The sequence below is a fragment of the Micromys minutus genome (assembly GCF_963924665.1).
Source record: "Micromys minutus genome assembly, chromosome: 26".
NCBI lineage: Eukaryota > Metazoa > Chordata > Mammalia > Rodentia > Muridae > Micromys > Micromys minutus.
This window is the reverse complement of record NC_137961.1, coordinates 24,684,473-24,704,509: the sequence shown is the minus strand read 5'-3', so window position 1 is coordinate 24,704,509 and position 20,037 is coordinate 24,684,473. Positions and strand designations below refer to the sequence as shown.

Sequence of the window (20,037 nt, the reverse complement as noted above, 5' to 3'; positions counted from 1 at the left end):
AAAGAGTTCACTTTTCAAGCAAAATCCATTCATTTCTAGGAAACTTTCATCTTTGAAGGGCCTCTTCAACCCTATATGAAGTAATCCTTTTACCCAGTTGGTTGGGAGCAAAGCCACTGGTGTGCAGTTAAGTCTCACAGCCCTCACAAAGATCCCTTGCCCTACAACTGCCTGCCCACTCATTCAGAGGCTCTGTAGAGGGAGAGACGAGGGAGAGGGGTGATGGGAAGGGACAAGCAATCATGAAACACTAGGATTTGGTGTCAGTGATGTCATGCTGTCACCCAACAATCGGGGGACACCTGACAAGGAAACTGCAGAGGACTCAGATGCAAGGAACCTTCACACTTCTCTTCCCAATACATCTCTGTCTTAAAAACAAAATACACAACAGTTGACAAGCTTCTACCTACAAAGTCAACTACTTCCCTTTATCTCCGCTAACCTGCCATGGTCCTAAGCTTAATCTTCTCCAAATTAATAAAAACCAGGTAAGTTAGCACTGGGGGTTGCAGCAAAGCCACATTCCAATGCACCCAACAAAGAAAGAGATGCTGTCCTGTAAAGCACAGAACCCAGGCTCATGCATAGCTGACGATGATTTGCGAAGTTCCTTCCAAAGTCCCTCCAGCAAAGTCACAAAGAGGAATGACACAGTCCTAACTGGCTTTGCGTGCGTTTTGTTGGCACAGCCTTTGGTAAGTGACTGTGCTTGCTGCCCATGTCTGAGAGTCCCTTGCCCTCGGACCCTAACGTGTGTGAAGCACAGTGAGGGAAACGGGTTCCTTTTGCACCACTTTCCGGAGGTTTGAAGCATCCCAGCGATGCTGCCACGTTGAGTCCCCACAACACCCCTGTGAGGTAGGTAGGTGGAGGGTATTGTCACCCCCACCGTACAGGTGGGAGAAATGAGGCACACAATAGTTAAAGGACCTTCCCCGAATCACACAGCTAGTCACTGGCAGGGTGAGATCGAAACTCCTGTTACATAGCACCCCCGCTCAGCACCGCACGCGTAACAGCCGTCCACTGAGTATCGGTGGACTTCATATGACTTCTGTCTCGACATCCACGTACACACACAAAGAACAACCGCAGCCAAGGGACATAACCTCCTACATCTCCTCTGACGGCATTGCTCACTACTTAAAGCCCCAGTCAATGAAAGACGGCCAAGAATCCATCTGACAGCCAAGTCCTCAGTTGAACAGGATCAAATGAACACCCAGTTGACTACCCGCTCATGTACCTGCCTCCTACACAAGACCGGTTTTCTAATGAAAACAAAAATGGATTCCAGGTACCATGCTGATATTTGTTTTGTCTGTTTTAGACGGAGCCATCTGAATGGCTCTGTGTTTTTGTTTTTACAAAAAAAGAAAGAAAGAAAGAAAGAAAGAAAGAAAGAAAGAAAGAAAGAAAGAAAGAAAGAAAGAAAGAAAGAAAGAAAGAAAGAAAGAAATAAGGCAGCTTATAGTCCAGTTAGCATGTTAAAACTGGGCCAAGCTTGAAGATCTCCTCCCAGCTCAGATGGATTTCTATCTGGGAAAGCAGAGCAGCCCCGGGGAGTGGTGACTCCTGAGGAAGGGGGTCTGTGATGGGGCATCATTTGCACTGTTCATGGTCCGTGTAGTCATCCATGTCCACATCAGAGTCAAAGAGAGAGTGTCCGGTGAAATCCGTGTCTGGGGTCCTGGAAAAACTGTTCTCGGCCCCCTCATCTTCAAAGGTCTCTGTCCTTGAGTAAAAGCTGAAATCCAGCATGGGTGTGTGAGTCTTGCTGGCCTCACTGCTGTCCTCGGACTCGTAGATGGTGTTGTCATCGTCATGGTACCATTCGGGCCAGAATCTCCTCCTGATTCTCTCGCAGTACATGGCGAGGTTGATCAGCTCACCTGCGGTGCGGCAGAGAAGCAAGAGTTAGCGCTCAAACGCAGTGACCTACCAGGGCTCCGGTCAGGATGTATGTGTCTCCCACTCCCAGAGATCCAAGGGTTACAATCCCAACTCCCAAGGAGATGTTGTTGGGAGGTGGGGTGTCAGCAGGTAGTAAGAGTGAGGTGAGACCTCATGACTGGGATTAAAACCACAGGACTGATGAAGCAGGAGAAGTCAAGGACATCACAAGTCGATCTATGGACTCAGCTAACCTGGGCCATGGTGCTTGCTCACATAGACTAAGCCACCAACTAAAGAGCATGCATGGTCTGACCGAGGCCCCCCCACACATAAGTAGCAGATGTCCAGTTTGGTCTTCATGTGGGTCCCCTAGTAATTGGATCGAGCTGCCTCTGTCTCTGTTGTCTGGCTTTGGATCCCCTTCCCCTAGCTGGGCTGCCTTGTCTGGCCTGGAAAGGAGAGGATACCGTTAGTCCTGCTGCAACTTGGTTGTGCCAGAGTGGGTTGGAACCCACTGGGGCTTCCCCTTCTCTTCAGGGAAGGGAGAAGGTAGTGAAGGGAGGGGCTTGTGAGGGTGGGACTGAGAGTTGGGGCTCTCATCGGAATGTAGAATGAATAATAATGAAAAAGCAAAAGAGAAAACAACAACAAAACCTCCGAAACAAGGCTCAGCTAGTGTTCCTTCTGCTATATGAGGACCTAGTGAGGAGACACTTCATCTGCCAACAAGGAAACAGGCCCTCCTAAGACACCAAGTCCTCTATACCATGACCATGGACTTCCCAACTTCAGGCACTGTGAGGAGAAAAAAATGTTTTCACGTACAAACCACCTAGTTTTGGATAGGAAGGGGACATGGCATACTCACTGGGCCTCCCAGATAACAAGGAAGAACGAAACCGGGTGGACATTAATACTATTTCTTTACAGAGATGCTGTCAAAATATTTGTATTTTTATGTGCACAGTAAACAGTTTTAAAGTAAGAAACATTAAAAGCAGTGAGCAGGCTGAATGGGAAAAGGAAGTGTGCTCTATAGCAGACAGAAGCAAAGGGCAGCTAACAAAAGGCCCTCTGCTAAACAAACTTCCCATAGTGTCAGAGATGGAAACAGCAAGAACAGGCCTATGGGGTCTGCACCAGGTCCTGTGTGTATCATAGCTCTTAGCTTAGCATTCGTCTGGGGCCCCTGAGTGTGAGAAGTGGGCCTGACTCTCCAGGAAGCTCTCAGGACTCCTTTCCCCCTGTCATGTCGCCATGTCCAGAGCCAGTGTGATGGGTTTCGCTTCATCTGATTATCCTGCATTTTGTCCTGTTTGGCTGTCATCTCCTAGAACCCTGATCTTCTCTAGTGAGAAATAGAAAGGGCGTGGATCGCGCGTGGATCCAGAGGGAAGCAGGGATGGGGAGGAACTGGGAGGAGGAGAGGGAGGAGAAACTACAAGCAGGATACATTGTGTGCAAAGAATGTTTTCAATAAAAAGAAAAAAAAATGAAAATAAATTTTTAAAAAGATTAAAAATTAGGCCTTATATTTTCCATAAAGTAAACAGTTCAGAATTGTCCTTACAGAGGAGTGTGCCTATAAACACATGTAAAACTTATAGTTTTTCTTTTTTAGAAGTATTTTAACTAACACAGCTGTACAAATATCTGTCAAAATATCTGACCACCATTTATTTCCCAATTCCAAGAGACAAATGAAGAAATTGCATGAGTTTTGCCTTTGAGCCACTAGATGGCAGTGTTGCTTATAAGTAGTATTTGACCATCTCTTACTGTAAGATTGTATCTTTATGACTATATAAACATTTCACTTACTATATATGTAATCTGTGTCTAGTTTACAAACACCATGGAATAGTAATCATCAGAATAGTTTCTAGTAGCCCATTCTCAACATCATTTTATGCTCTCACAGAAAATTCGTTCAAGCACTTGCATAAACTTGCACTCATAGGAGTCTGCCTGACCCTTCCTACTAGACAAGACAAGACCGAGTGAGGACCTCTGAAGTTCACAGTACAGCAACCACAGTCATCTCCAGTGCACTGTGTGGATGCGACACTCTCTAATCATTTCTCTCGGTCCCTCGTCACAGCCATTTGATTTGTCTCTACACTGATGGCCCTGTCGACGAGAGTCGAACTACACTGGTTTATTTTTTATTAAAGAAAATAACATAATTCGGAAGACTGCCAGTCTGTGGATAGAAGCCTGTATAAACACAAAAAAAACTGTACAAACACTTACTTTATTATCCATTCAAGGTGATCACAACTACCGCTTTCCTTGAATTTGTCTTTTCTCCTTATCTAAATTGTCGTTACCTGTTATCCCATGTGACACTATCGCAAATCTTTTCCAGTGTCATGAAAACTTTCCAGACCCTGATTGGTGTTTTTCTGAAGTTGGTACACCCTCGACAAGCGTAACAACACAGGGGCCCTGCTTCGTGGACCTGCAAGTCTTCTACTGGTTAGAACTCAGCATTTTTATTCTTAAATCGCAATAGTGTGATCCACACAGTTTAAGACCTTGTCTTCTGAAGAAGGTATTTATGCTCAAGATGGAGAGGCAGAAACTGAAAAGTAGGCATTCTTATTCCCTTAAGGAGACACATATAAAATGTCCCGGTTTCTCCTTCAGGGGAGGCATGGGACATCTTCCCAGGTTCCACTGATAATCACAGGGAACTGAGAACTATAAACAAATGTTATGGCCACAGCAAGAAAGAAGAAAAGGCCTCACAAGAAAGAGAGACATAGGAGGTCCCACATGGCTCTCTTCAACTTAATCAAATCCATCCGCCAAGCGCTGCCTCAAAGGAACCCTAGAGAGTAAGAGTCTTACCCTAGGGGTACAGGCCTATAGTCCCCAATGCTTGAGGTAGGTCAAGGTTTGCCTGGTGAAGTCTGAATGAGAATGGCCCTCATAGTTCATATGCTTAAATGTTTAGTTGTCACAAAATGTCACTAACTTAAAGACTTGCAAACATTAGGAGGTGTGGCCTTCTTGAAGCAAGTGTGGCCTTGTTGGAGGAATTGCGTCACTGGGGGTTTCTCTGCTTGCAGATCAGATGTAGCTGTCAGCCATTTTTCCACTGGCATGCCTCCTTCGAATTCTCAGTCATGATGATAACAGATTAAGCCTCTGAAGCAGTAAGCCAGCCCTGACTTAAATGTTTTCTTTTCTAAGCATTGCCATGGTCGTGGTGTCTCTTCACAGCAATAGAACAGTGACTAAGACATCTGGGTCACAAAAGGTTGAGTTCTAGGCTACCGTGGACAACTTAAAAAGACCTTGTTTGTAACACAGGGACCCCAGTGAAGGAGCTAGAGAAAGGACTGTAGGAGCTGAAAGGGTTGTAACCTCATGGGAAGAACAAAATTATCAACCAAACCAACCTTCCAGAGCTCCCAGGGACTAAAACTCCAACCATTGAGCACATATTGAGAGACTCATGGCTCCAGGTGCATATGTAGCAGAGGATAGCCGTGTCTGGCATCAATGAGAGAAGAAACCTTTAGTCCAGGGAGGGCACATTTTCCCAGTGTAGGGGAATGCCAAGGCACTGAGGTGGAGAGGGCGATTAGGAGGGAGTGCACCTTCATGGAGACAAGTGGAGGGGGAGAGGGGATGGGAGCAGGTTGGGGGAAGAGGATAACATTTCAAACATAAATATGGAGACTATATAATAAATAAAAAGACTTTGTTTCTAAATATAAAAATAAAATGAAAGGAAGGTAGATAGATAGATAGATAGATAGATAGATGATAGATAGATAGATAGATAGATAGATAGGTAGGTAGGTAGGTACATAGGTAGATAGATAGATAGATAGATAGATAGATAGATAGATAGATAGATAGATAGATAGATACAAAAAGGGAACTTTTTGTATCTATCTATCTAGACATGAGGAACCTTGTGCTTCATTTCTAACAGTGACCAAAAAAAGAAAAAAAGAGACGAAAGAAAGAAAAAAAGAAGGAAAGAAAGAACAAGAGAGAGAAATGTGAGAGGGAAGAAGCAGAGGGAGAGGAAGGAGAGAGGAGGTAAAGAAAAAGGAGAAGAAATAGAAAGAGGGTAAGAGAGGGAAAGCAAAGGAAGAAAGAAAAGAAAATTAGACTCTAGCCATAAGCTCTGGAAGACACACTGCATTTAAGGCTCTATCACTGGGCTGCCTGTCTTCCTACACCCTTGCTTCTTTACTTTTCTTCCAGAATGTCCCCTAGTGGGTGGTATTAATGTCACTTCTATGTGAGATCATGAAGATTTCTAATCACATCAGTCTACACTGGCATGGTCCTCCTTGTGAACAATGCAGCATTACAAGAGCTTAACCCTCGGCTGCGCTCACACTAACTCCCACAGCCCTCCACTCCTACCAGGATGCTACAGTCTCATGAGCTGAGTAAAGAGGCTGGCCTGGGATGTAATCATTTTGCACAATTGGTTGTGGACCAATGGTGTTTCTTCCTGGGATGATGAGAGGAAAGGAACTGTTCCCTAACAGCAGTGAGCTATGGTGGAAGAAGTGGTAATTCTATTGGATAGTTGACAGAGTTTGCCCCAATGAGCAAGGACTGGGAGCCCATGCATCACATCCTGCCTCTCAAAAAGAATGAAACAAAAAGTGAACATCTAGACTTGGGGTCTACCTTTGCCTTGCTCAGATCTCCTTCCCATGGCCAAGTTTCCCATCAGATGACACATTGACACACTATCAACTGAAAGACTGTCAATGTGGGCAGCAGAAGCAGGTGTTGGTTGGGAGGAGAGAAAGAGAGAGGAAGGGAAGGAGATCGAGGGAGAGAGGGAGTGAGGGAGAGAGGGAGGTAGAGAGAAACACTATTGTAATATAAATGCCTGTGCTAAATATGTAAGCTTCACAAATAGAAAAACTGTTTTCCTTCAAGGCACACTCAACTGTCAGATACAACTGTATGCTCTGTGGAGCATAAGCAGTTAAAAGTTAGTGTGGTAACATCCAATACCGATGAGGATATAGAAGCTAAGCATAGCACTACATGGCTGGCAAAGGGCTAATTGCTACAGCCTACTATGGAACATAATTTGATATTATTCACTGAAGCTTTCAGTGTTCATAACTGTTGCCTTTGGGTTCCACTTGGAGTTCCCCGTTCTCCTAAAAGAAAACCATCAGAATATAAAGTCATGTGAACGTGAGTGTTAAAGCACAGGGAAAGAAGATGGGAAGGGAGATGGCAAGATGAGAAAAGGAAAGACGGATGTCCATCAATAGCAACTGATTGAACCGATCACCTCTTCTATAGAAAGCTGCACAGCTGTTAAGGATTCTAGTAAATGAAAAGTAAGCCAGAGACATACACACAGCACTGCCCTCTGTTTAAGCAAACAGTAAAAACAAACCAGAACCGTGAATATATGAATCTGTACCTGAAAATAAAGAACCTACATTAACTCTTCTACCTTGGTTGGTCTCTGGGAGGGATAGTGGACATCAGTAAAGGGGAAATCCATACATCTTAACCTGTTCTTTTGCAATTCAACTGGTAACCATTCAATATTACCAATTTGAAGATCTAACCAATTAAATAAAGAAAAAAAACTTGAGTGACACTCTCAGACAACTTGAAAGCTGAATATTCCCCTACCCAGAAGGCAATCTTAGAATAGAGTCTTCTTCTGGAATTTCCCAAGTGGAAATACCCTCCACTGCCTTTTCAAGAAAAGAAAAAGTAGTTAGTGTTATCTTCCTGTGCCACCTTAATAGCCATAATAACCAAAACTTTCTGTGAACATTGTCATTGACACTGGAAACACTGTCACACAGACCCAGAATCCAAGATCAATTTTCTCCAAGATCAGTGATGCTCGGTAAGAATGAGGATGAGGAGAGGCTTGCAGCATCCCCTAGCATTACCTCCAACCTGTCCTGGGTTTGGCAAATATGGGACCAGTCACACACACACACACACACACACACACACACACACACACACACAACATAGGAAATGACTTAATGAAGGTTGGTGGGATTGCTCAGAGTGTAAAAGTGTTACCAACCCTGACAACCTGGGTCTGATCCACAAAACCCACATAACAGAAAGAAGACCAAGTCCTACAAGTTGTCCTCTGGTCTCCACACATGTGCCACATGTTCCTGTTCACATACATCACACACACACACACACACACACACACACACACACACATTTAATTAATTAATTAATTAAAGAATAGAAAATGTTGCATAGTACATGCCAATAAAAATGCAGAAAGACTATTACTGATAACACAGATTACAAAAAAGAACATGGTCAAAACGTTAAGACAATTTATAGTTAACTTAATGAAGGAATTAAAATTGCTTAGAAGTATAGAAAGTGCCCTGGCCTTTCTAGAAAGCCTACAAGTCTGAAGTGTCGACCCTTCAACGTAGCAATCCCCACCTAGGACAGAGCCTCATGGAATAGTGAGGGACAGGATGAGTCATACATACAATAACATTCACTATCGATCACTGAGTCACAGTACGGGAGGGGCTGGAGAGAGGCTTCTTCAGTGAGGGAAGAGCTGGCCTTGGTAACCCTGAGGACCTGAGTTCAGGTCCCCAGAACTCATGTAAACGCTAGACATGGAGGTGTGTCTGTCACCCCAGTGTTTGCTGACCAGCCAACCTGGCCGGTCAGTGAGCATCAGTGAGAGACCTGTCTCACCTAAGAAAGAGAGTGGAAAGTGAGAGAGGAAGACACTAACGTCGTCTCTGAGCCTCCATATATACACATGCACATACATGCACAGGCACCAGTATGATATCACACACACACACACACACACACACACACACACGTATGAACACACACATGCATGAACACACACATGCACACAAGTTTTAAGACTTAAAAGGGGAAAGAATACTAACAAAAATATCTTAGGCAACTCACAAATACAAACCAATACTAATTTCATCAATTGCCATATAGAAAAAGTATGACATTATACAGCTATTAAATTCATTCTTGAGGAATAGTTAATAACAAGGGAAGACTAAAACACCGTTTATCTTAAAACTTCGGGCCATCACAGTATAGGCATTATGGTCCCAGCTTCTTAATGTACATACACAGTTGTGATTGATAAAACATGAAAATGCATAGTACAATATCAATAGCTCCTGCAAATGATGAAGCCACAGCTGCATTTGTCTGCTTGTTTGCTCTCTTGTGTGTTATGAGACAGATCTCACCATATGCTCAGGCCGGCCTTGAGCCTGTCACTCTCTTGCCTGAGGCTTGTTCTGGGACTAAAGGTTTGAATCTCCACACCTAGTTTAGATTTCTCAATTTAAAAAAAAAAAATCTGTATTTTGTTACATTTCCTCCAGTTAAATGTTTAATATTTGACAATTGTATGTATAGCTACAGTGTGTGACTCTATTTTTATTATACTTATCTATTTACGATGGCAGGAGAAAGGTCAGGGACAGCCTGCAGGAGTTGGTTCTCTCCTACTGTGTAGGCTCTGAAGATGACACACTGGGTGTCAGGCTTTGTCGCAGTGCCTTTACCGGCTGTGCCATCTCACTGGTCCACCACATTTAAGAATTGCTGACTGTTCAGTCTGTCTTCATCTTCATCTAATTATGGAGAACTTCTCACTATGTCAAGCACTTCCAGGAGCAGCTTACGTGGCTCTGTCAACAGCTAAAACCAAAAACTAACACCCTCCCCCTTAGCGTATTCATACACACAATGAGGCCACACGGGTTCTGGTTGCTCGTTCCAAAGCTACCGCAGAAAACTTCCCTGCGCAGGCCACTCACACCCCCGCCTTTGGAACAGTCCCAAGTTACCCAGGCTCATCATTTCTCTCTCTTGGCAAAGCTCCTACCAAGAGAGCAAAAACACTGAAAGGGGTGGGTACAAAATTAGTCACATGCTGGGGACACAGAACTGTGGGTGTCACTGGTTCTCACTGTACCCATCTCTCCCTGTGGCTGCCCAACCACCCAGCCCTGCAGCTCCAAAACACGAAGGGGATCATGGCTTGCCTTTGATTAGCCTCTCCGGTCTTGTCCCTGGCAAGGTCCACATCGCCTGTGCCAAGTGTCCAAAGACAGTGGCATCTAGAGTGGAGAGCTTGGGCCCCATGATGTACTTCTTGTCACCTGCAGCAAATGGAACAGAAAGGTCACTGGAATGGCCCACACTGTCACAATGTCATTAAGTACATCCTCACTAAACATTTGCTCAACTGTGCACCAAACCCTTTATAGTGTCCAAATGCATGCATGCCCTTTCCCAAAAAAAGGCCCTTCCCTGAAAATGTTCTAACACAACTCCCAAGATAGCAAAGCAGGAAAGGGTGCTCACATAAAGACTAAAGATGCTTCTAGAAAGATGGATTACTCATCAACAACTGACTTCCAGGGAACCTCCTTGTCTCAACTCTAGTAATTAAAAGATGTGATACTTACCAAGCAATGCCTGAGAGTTTGCTAGGACCATCTCAAAAGTAATTTACACCAAGCACAAGAGACCTTAATGTTTGTAAGACTAAATATGTATTTACTTAGAAACAAAATAAAAGCCTAGGTTAAAAGTTTAAAAGCAACATTGTCCATGATACTCCCATAGACAGGGCATCTGTATGCCACAGAATTCCAGCTTGGTTGAGAAACTTCAACTACAGAGAAGATAAAAGGTCACAGGTTCTAGCCTGGCATCAGGCTCTGGGAAAAGATGTTTCAGACAATTGCTCTCATGTCTCCTTAATCAGCACTGATGGTAGGTTCAGGCCTTGAAATATGAACTATCACACTTGACAAAGAAAAATTTCCCAAGTTGTTGTTTTGGGGGTTGTTGTTAGGTATGATGTAGCATAAATAGAAACTTCTATTTGTAGCAGACTGAGACCTATGGAAAACCACAATGATTCTAGTCAAATGTAAAGAACAGTTAGCCAAGGGAGGTCCATCCCCAGCTAATATGGTGCATCTCAAATATAATCCCTACACCTAAAACTCAGGGAACAGCACAAAACAGGGGACAGAACTATTTTAAGAGCCAGAGGACCAGGACTTGTGCTTCAAAATTGTATCTTCTAGACATGACAGAGAATCTACAGCCATGAGATATGGTTGACTGTATAATACCTGAACAATGATAACACCAATTAATATTCCAACACGGATAAGGGAAATGTCATCGATGAAGACGTATAGGTAATTAATGACTGCTGAGAAACAGAGATCAGTCTTTCCCAGGACAGAGCTCCTAATTGGTTATCCAATACCAAGTGGTCAGTCCTAAAAACATACACATATAATCAAAACCAAACAGACTCAGGAGGTGGTATTTATGTATTTGTAACAATAATAAAGACAAAGAGGTCATGAATTTGAGAGGGAATGGAACAAGAAGACTTGGGGGGGTTAGAGAGAGGAAAGGGGGTTATTTATCATTCACATATGTGAGAACTTTTTAAGTTAATTTAATAGAGAGTGAAAACTGCCCCAAGTTGGCTGCTGGACTGTTAGTAAATTCTGTATCATAAAGGGACAACAGTAGAGTTGTATCCACCCAGAACATATCTCATGATTATCCATCCTGATCATTACTTAACCTCTCAGAGATTTCCTGTCTGCAATAGGGAGATGGCATTAAACATGCTTGTTCCTAGGACCTGAGGATAAATTTCATTCAATAAAGTTTTGCTTTGCAAGGTTAATAGTGTAAGCTCCATCCCTACATTCCACATAAAATAAAATGAACAAGACAGCATGTGGTTACAACCTCCATTATGGGGGTTTGGAACCTTGTTCACTGGTCAGCAAGCTGAGCCTATTTTGTATCAGTGAGAGACCCAGTCTTATTTAAAAAGAAGAAGAAAAGAAGGAAGAGGAAGAGGAGGAGGAGGAGGAGAGGAAAAGGAGGAGGAGGAGGAGAAGAAGAAGAAGAAGAAGAAGAAGAAGAAGAAGAAGAAGAAGAAGAAGAAGAAGAAGAAGAAGAAGAAGAAGAAGAAGAAGAAGAAGAAGAAGAAGAAGAAGAAGAAGAAGAAGAAACAATGCCTTAGGAATGACACTCAAGGCTGCTCCGTGGCCTCTAGAAGCCAAGCATAAATGAAAGCATGTAGGAACACAGTTGCTGTCACACACCAAAGAGGGCCTATTTCTTAGACTACTGTGCAGATGTAAAAGTCTAACATACTGTGCACTAGTTCTGAGTACCTTGATGACCACAAGGAATCTTGAGGGCAGACTCTCCTTTTCTCAGGTTCATGCCTCATCCCTATGAATTTCATCTTGTATGTCATAGCACTCCTCTTCTGCCTTCTTAAAGGAGTTATGAAATAAAGTGCAAACTCAGCTCCGAAAATGAGGCCCATGATACCCGACCCATACTGTGATGAAACCCCTCCCTTCCTTTACTCTACAACCCCAGTCTTCTGTTTCCCGGTGCATGCTGTCTGCCAGCTACACTGCATGTTATGCCCTACAGCCTATACGTGTCTCCACTTTGTATCTATCAATTCTGTCTGCCTTTGAGGTTCATCACCAGCTTCCTATCAAAGTGGTCTCTCTTCTTCTGCCCAAAGATAACAGGAGCTTCCAAGTCACTTTCCCTCTGCCCAGTTTCCCTTCTGTGTGTATAACCACACAGGACATGAAAGCATCGATGTCTAGTAACACCGTATTCCTGAACTACAAAATGGGAACATTTGCAAGTTACTGAGAATACTGAGGTGACTTCAGCTGAGCACAAAGGGATATATATGTCCTGCATCCTCATCTCAGACCCCTTACATATCCTATGCCCATCTCTGATGTCTGAACACAGGTTGTCTTTGATCTGTGGGTCTCTCCGTCTACCAGATGGAGAGCCCTTTGACAGCGGGAGTCATTTCTTTTTCCTCTTTCTGTGCTTTTCTTTTCCCGACATGGAAAGAATCATAGAAGCACCCTTGAGATGTGGGCAGAGGAAATTGAAGCTTCGGTGCCGATCAGGGAAGAGGAGAAACTGCCAAGGGAGGCAACAGAGGCAAACAAGCCAGTAAAGACAAATAAAACTGGGACATATTCTTTAATTACATCTCCTGCCAGACATGGGGCACATCTCTTGAATTTCCGTATTCTGGAGCCATAGACAGAAAGACTCTTGTGAGTTTGATGTCCTCATAGAGGGAGAGAGAGAAGAGGGGGCGTTAGAGGGGAAGGGGAGGGGAGAGGGAAGGGGGAGGGTAAGAATGTCTGTTAGAGAATTCCCTGTTCCAAAGGAACCAAGGAATACCCTATGCAGAGCAATAAGCTGAGCCTAGCCAAATAATCTTTTCTGATGAAGAAAATCAAATTATCCTTGTTAGACCCCTTGGTGTTTGTCACTGTCAGCTGATGGTCATCATTTCAGTCTTACCTCAGAATCTAAGCTAATTGCCCAAATTATAGGAAAATGGTAATAAACACACAGTAGGCATCATTTAATCTTAAGACTGATACTACCATCTTTCTTAACTTAAAATCTCTCTCTCTCTATCTCTCTCTATCTCTCTCTCTCTCTCTCTTTCTCTCTCTCTCTCTCTCTCTCTCTGTCTGTCTGTCTCTCTCTCTCTGATAAAAATCAAAGACTTCTAAGACGAGATGGGAAAACACATATAGATAAACATTTAGGGGCTGGAGAGATGGCTCAGCAGTAAGAGCACTGACTGACTGCTCTTCCAGAGGACCTGAGTTTAATTCCCAGCAACCACATGGTGTCTCATAACCATCTGTAATGGGGTCTAACGCCTTCTTCTGGTGTGTCTGAAGACAGCTACAGTGTACTCATATACATAAAATAAATGAATAATTTAAAAAATTTTAGAAAATTATAAAATTCAAGCATTATAATACATATAGTATCTATACAATGATTTTAAGCCACACACCAATTTGTGTACATGGTATTTCACCAAACCTATTTAGGAAATAACAAGTGGAAACAAACCAAGTCAATACAGAACCACACTAAGATGCTGGCATTATAGCTTCTTGAATTCTGGACCAGTAATTTTTTTGTCTCTATAATATTGAATAATATATCATCATCCCAGAGACAAACACCCCAGAACCAGCAGAGCCAAGGGAGCCAAGGGTCAAGAGAAGCACAGAGCAGAAAAAGGAAATCAGGGCAGAACTCTGAGAGATTTTTAAGAAGCTATTCTTAAAATAAACATGGATTGAATTTTTTGGGAAACATAGTAATTGCTTCCAAAAAGAACCAGTTCAGTAACACTTCCAAAAATCTGTTTTATTCTCTACAAGATATGTCCCAACTCCACTGAACTTCATTTCCACCTTCATGATGGGCACACCAGACTTTTGTAGTTCTTAATTATGAGACTAGATATATCACTTCAGAATGCCCCATTCTTTCTGCTAGAACCACACATAGGATGTAGGACCCATGCATGGTGTCACAGTAGCCATTCCTGTCCTAATACACTCCTACCGGAGAACTGGTCACCTTTTCCCCACATTTCTATATGATGGCATACTGCAAGGTTTCCTGGAAGCAGAAGAAGGAGCCCGACTCTCTTCCCTTACTAATTATCTTCCCTGTTTCAATTGGCCATTCTCATCACATCTCTGCAACTCTGCAGAATTTTCAGACTCTATGTGGCAGAAATGAATAAATAGTTTCAAGAGAAAAAAATGATTTTAAATATTCATTTTTATCGATACATGGTGAATAACAATTGTATGTTTTGCCCCTAGAGTTCCCTGTACTTGACACTAACAATTTACAAGCAGACAATTCCAGTGAAGTCAAAGTGGATGCCAATTTGTTTCATATTGTTCCTCCCTTGCCTTGAATTTACTGAGAATTCAAGCAGAGTTGAGAATCAGACATTTCAAATGCTGCCCCAAGGATAGCAGAGTCGGGGTAATCTTGGAGTCATCCACCAGGAAACACATTCTTTCAACAGCATATGCTTCTGGTTCTTCCAGAAGATAACAATGCAGGAAAACACAGCCAGCCTTCTGCTCTCCCTTAACCTCTGGATCAAACCACTCTTTGTTTGAAATAATACATACAGCAGCCCTTGTTCATGGCTCCAGCAAACTCCAAACTCAGCACACACACACACAGACAGTTCTTAGCTTCTCTCTCAGATGAGGTTATCACACACTGCTTGGGTAGGTCTCAGAACTAGTCAACTTTGACAGTTCTCTAGTTGCACTGACTAGCTCAAAATCTGGGGAAAGATAAAGGTAAGTAAGGAGACAGACTAGCAGGCTCTGCTTAATTTAATGCCTTGTCACTAGCTAGAGTGAGTACCTAGATAGCCCTCTAGTTTTCTGTATGATCTTCAGAAAGAATTTCTTTTGGCTTGGATGAATTTTGCACAACATCACCACTCATGACCAACACAAATCACCATTTCTCTTCCTCCCAATCTCTCTGTCCACTCAAAGCATCCCTAAGAGAGTTTGTAAACCTAGCAAATGTAGGTGCAGCACTACACCCATGCAGAAAAACCTGACTTATGAGAATTCTAGATAATGAAAGCCTCCACAGGAGGGGAGAGAGCCTCTTATACTCACTTCTTGCATTTCAACACTACTGAACAGCAGCTGCTCCATCTTGAAGTGAGCAGCTAGCATCTGGAACAAAAACATCTGTGATTCTAAGTCACTACTAATCAGAGGACTTGTTTCTCCGTTCCCACATTACTTCAACATGTTTGCTTCTGGATCTGACCATCCATCTGGCTGCAATGGTGAGATCTGAGAGCTATAAAAAGCCAAATAAAGGGGCTGGAAAGATGGCTTTCTGGGTAAAAACAATTGCTGCTAGGTCTGGCAACTGGAGTTTGGTCCCTGCAAACTACACGGCGCAAGGAGAGAACTCCTAAAACCTGTCCTCTGACCTCCACATGCATGCCCCCCCCCAAACACACACACACATAAAAGAAAACCAAGTCATATGGGTCAAGTTGTCCCTCCCTGACTTTAAACTCTCAAATATATTCCTGAACCTAAAGATATATAGAATATACAATTAAACTTACCAAGACAGGCTGCCCTGTTTGGAGCATCAAGTGAATCTGTTTTTCCATATGTCCGTTCAGACTATCTCCTTACACAGACTATTTTACAGCCTCCAAATTTAGCTTAATGAGAAACCCCATTACACAGAACTCAATGTCATGTTGAAGTTTTATTTCCAACCCTTTTATAAAGAGCATGATTTTCTATTAAGAAAACAGGACCGTAACAGAGCCTGACAGATGGTCTTGTGTCTGATCATCATGGACAGAAGAGATCACCCTCACAAGCAGACACCATACTCCTGGGTGTTTCTTCAATGATATACTCCAAGAGTCACCTTAGCTGGAATCCAAGATCTTCAACATCTGGGTGAGAGGAAACCTGGTAAATATCTCTAACAATCAGCACTGTTGGACCTGCCTAGAGAATAAACAGTATTCAAATCAAATCCATGAGAATAGATTCCCCTAGGAAGATGTCCAATTGCTTTGTCTTTGCATGTGCACATATGCAAGGGTGGAGGGGGATTCACATGTGCATATATGTGTACATTCATGTACATGTATTTCTATGTGTGCATGTTTGTATAAATCAAGCAGATTTATTGGGAAAATGCTCTTGAATGGGTGAGTTCACTGGCCTCAAGGAAAGAAGCCAGAGAAGTCTCCATGAGAAGGGAGAAAGAGAGGAGGGGGAAGAGAATGAGAGAAAGAGCAGAGAAAGAAGGGGAGAGTGAGTGAAGGAGAGAACAAAGAAAGAGGAGAGACCAAAATGTCTGGATTATATAGGGAAGAGCCTCTGGGGAAGGGCACCCTAGCCCGTGGGTGGAAAGATCAGGGTTGGGAGCAGGGTATACGAGGTAGAGACTAAGGGATGCTGGGAAAATCTGGGAGCCAGATGTGCTTTGATATGTAAAATATGCAGCTCAGCCTGGTCTTGTCCCTGGGTCTAAAACCAAGAAGCTGATACTGTATATCAGATGTTCACTGGCTCTTGGGTAAAGATGGCTCTTTGTTGGTCCATGAACCTTTCTAGCTAAAGTAACATAAATAAACCTACTTACTGTATTATTGTTATATTTTCCTGTGTGTTTAAATGTTTCATAATAAAAACAAACCACCTGACTAAGGGATATGCATCAACTACACCTGACCTTAAATTATGTTTAGCAAATATTCTCTAGCATTAAAGCAGACTGTGGTGCTTTGGATAGGAGTTACACTCCCCTTCCCCAATAGGTTTGAACACTTGGTCACCAGGGAGGGGCACTATTAAGAAATGTTCCTTATTGGAATAAATGTAGCCTTGTTGGAGGAAGTGTGTAACTTTGAGCCACAACTTTGAGGAAGGTGAGCTTTGAGGTTTCAAATTCTTAAACCAGACCCAGTTTCTACCTCCTCCAACCCCATCCCTCTATCTCTGCCTGCTGCCTGCTGGCCCAGATGTAGAACTTTTGGCTCCTTTTCCAGCACCATGTCTGCTTACAGGCTGCCATACTTTCTGCTATGATGATAGTGGACTAAACCTCTGAAACTGTAAACTAACCCAGTTAAATGTTTTCCTATATAAGAATTGTCATGGTAATGGTGCTTTTTCACAGAAATAGAACACTGACTAAGATACAGACAGTGCTTTCACAACATTTTTTTTTTTAAACATACAGTGTGACTTAGCACAGCACTGTAAATCCCAGCAGTTAGGAACCAAAAGAAAGACTTCAAGTCCAAGGTACCCTCAACTACATAGAAAGTCGGTCTCAAAACAAGCAGACATAGACAATGCTAACTAGTCCTCATGTAACTCAACTACTAAGGGGTTTGTTTTGATACTCATAAACCCTAACAGTTGATTGGAATGGCTCTCTGATGACTTTGTCTAAAGAATAAATTCGGGAAAGACAGAAATCACCATAGACAAAGAGATATGCCTCAACTCTAAACTCCATCTGCTGGCACCTGCCAGTGGCTGGCACTATAGGAACTCAGAAAATAGCTGTTCTTACATCAGTGGAAACTAGGTTACAAAACTGTGTCCTTAAATCTTGTACACTTAATTCATTCCTTTCAATATTTAGTGTCACATGACTATAGGCTCTAGAACTTAGGAGCTGAGCAAAGACATAGATACTCAGCTAACAATTAGACTGTGCGGACCTACCTCATACTATCAGGGCTCACTGTCCCCACAGTTACTTGGCCTTCTCCTTCATAGGCCTTCTAGTAGGTACCAGGATCACTGGAAAGCTGGTCAGTTTTTAACATGATTATGTCCACAGGCAAGGCTGGGAGAAGGTGGAGGAGAGGAACACAGAAGAGATGGACAGCCCATTACTACCTACCTGCTTGGATGGTGCCTCCGCAGTGGGTACCAATATAAAATGAAGCTCCTCCGAGGGAAAACAACCAATCTAAATAGCTTCATGAGGTGGGAAAGAGGGGAAAGATAAAGAAAATGTTTGTGTATCAAGCAAGGCAGAAGAGATAACCCATGCAGTGAACTTCAGCAAGGGTTATACGGTGTGGAAGATGCATATGGGAACAAGTGGGAGAAAGGATCTCAGGAGGGTGAGGGTAGGGTTATAAAGAAAGGAGTTTACATTATAGTGAAGAAGAGTGAAGGTCTTTGGTTCTGGTTTCTATTTTATAATCTAAAATTTAGATGAACAGCTCTAGAAAGAAGAGACAAGACTAAAGGTTGAGACAGCAGCCTTGAAGCTAGACCAGATCCAGGTAAGCCACCCAGTGCTTCCACCTCAGGGGGTGCTTCTACCATAGAGGCAAGGCAGAAAGCAGTTAGGAGATTTCAGAATTTGGTGAACACTCTGACAATGAAGTCTGTCAGTGTTCTTAGTAAGCAACCACTTACTACGCATCTCATGGTACAGCCAGGGACTTGGGTCCAGGTTCCATTACCCATCTATAAACCAGACATAATTATATCACTGGTAATAATAATCAGAATAATACCCATTCTGATGCTTTTGGTGAAGATTAATAAAACAATTTCTACTCTGGTTAATTCTCACCAAACTACTTAAAACAGTCATTACATAATTATTCAGACATATATCTAACTTATATTCAGTACTCTTCTGCATATTTAGCTTATGTAATACATTCATAATAGACATACTATTTTGAATTGAGTTCCATAGGAGGGTATGCATGATATAGTGCATTTCTTCTTGCCTTTGTGAGAGCTCATGAATGGCAGCTATTGTTGAAGACATTTTGGTACTCTATGAGGCAGAGCTCTAGGGGCCGCAGATAACAGAGGTGAATAGAACAGCTCGTCGAGTCACTGAGTTGAGCAAAGACCTTTAATAAGCTCACAAATGTATTACAATGTAACAGGTCATCACCTATCTAAAATTAATTCCTCCTCAACGTTACCCAAATCAATCAATCCAAAAGAATACAGATGGGGAAAACCGTCATGGAGGAGTACACCGTGTCGGTCTGAATGACTCTCATAGGTTCAGCTGGTGGAACTGTTTGGGAAGGATTAGAAGACATGGCCTTGTTGGAGGACGTGTTGGGGGAGGGTCTAGGCTTTGATGTTTCAAAAGACCAGTACAGCTCTCTTTGTACTTTCTGCCTACTACTTCTGTGTTAACATATGAGCTCTCTGCCATTACTTCACCATGCCTTTGTTCCACCTTTATGGAGTCTACCCCTCATACAAATGCATGCCAAATTAAATGTTTTTGCTTTGTTTTGTTTTGTTTTGGTTTGGTTTTTTGTTTTGTTTTTTTTTTTTTTTTTTTTGCAAGTTGCCTTGGTTGTAATGCTTTATTACAGAAAAGTAACTAAGCTTCTCATTCTACACTGAAATCTAAAATATAAACACCTTAAGTTATGAATGCCAATATTTGTTGTTGTTGTTGTTGTTGTTGTTGTTGTTTTGCTTTGCTTAAATTTGGCTTGGTTTTGCAGAGCATTGTGTAGCCTTGGTTGACCTGAAGCTCCCTGAAGTGTAGATGAGGCTAGCCTCAGATTCACAGAGCTCTACCTGCCTCTGCCTCTCCAGCAGTGGAATTAAAGTTATATGCTACCATGCCTGACCCAATAAAGATTATTAAAGCTGATTTTGTGACATCATTATTTTTGTTTTGTTT

At 42.6% G+C, this 20,037-nt stretch overlaps 1 protein-coding gene across 1 annotated transcript in view; it reads right to left on the bottom strand.

The window, feature by feature from the left end:
* Positions 1–1,605: 1,605 nt before the first annotated feature.
* The window catches only part of FAXC (failed axon connections homolog, metaxin like GST domain containing), a gene marked incomplete at both ends in the record, with an annotated part of 55,470 nt that continues 37,038 nt past the window's right edge, over positions 1,606–20,037 (bottom strand). Inside the window, 2 exons of the mRNA XM_080938764.1 lie at positions 1,606–1,895; positions 9,942–10,058. Coding sequence (XP_080794890.1) covers positions 1,606–1,895; positions 9,942–10,058 — 407 coding nt within the window. The remainder of the gene's footprint in view (positions 1,896–9,941; positions 10,059–20,037) is intronic.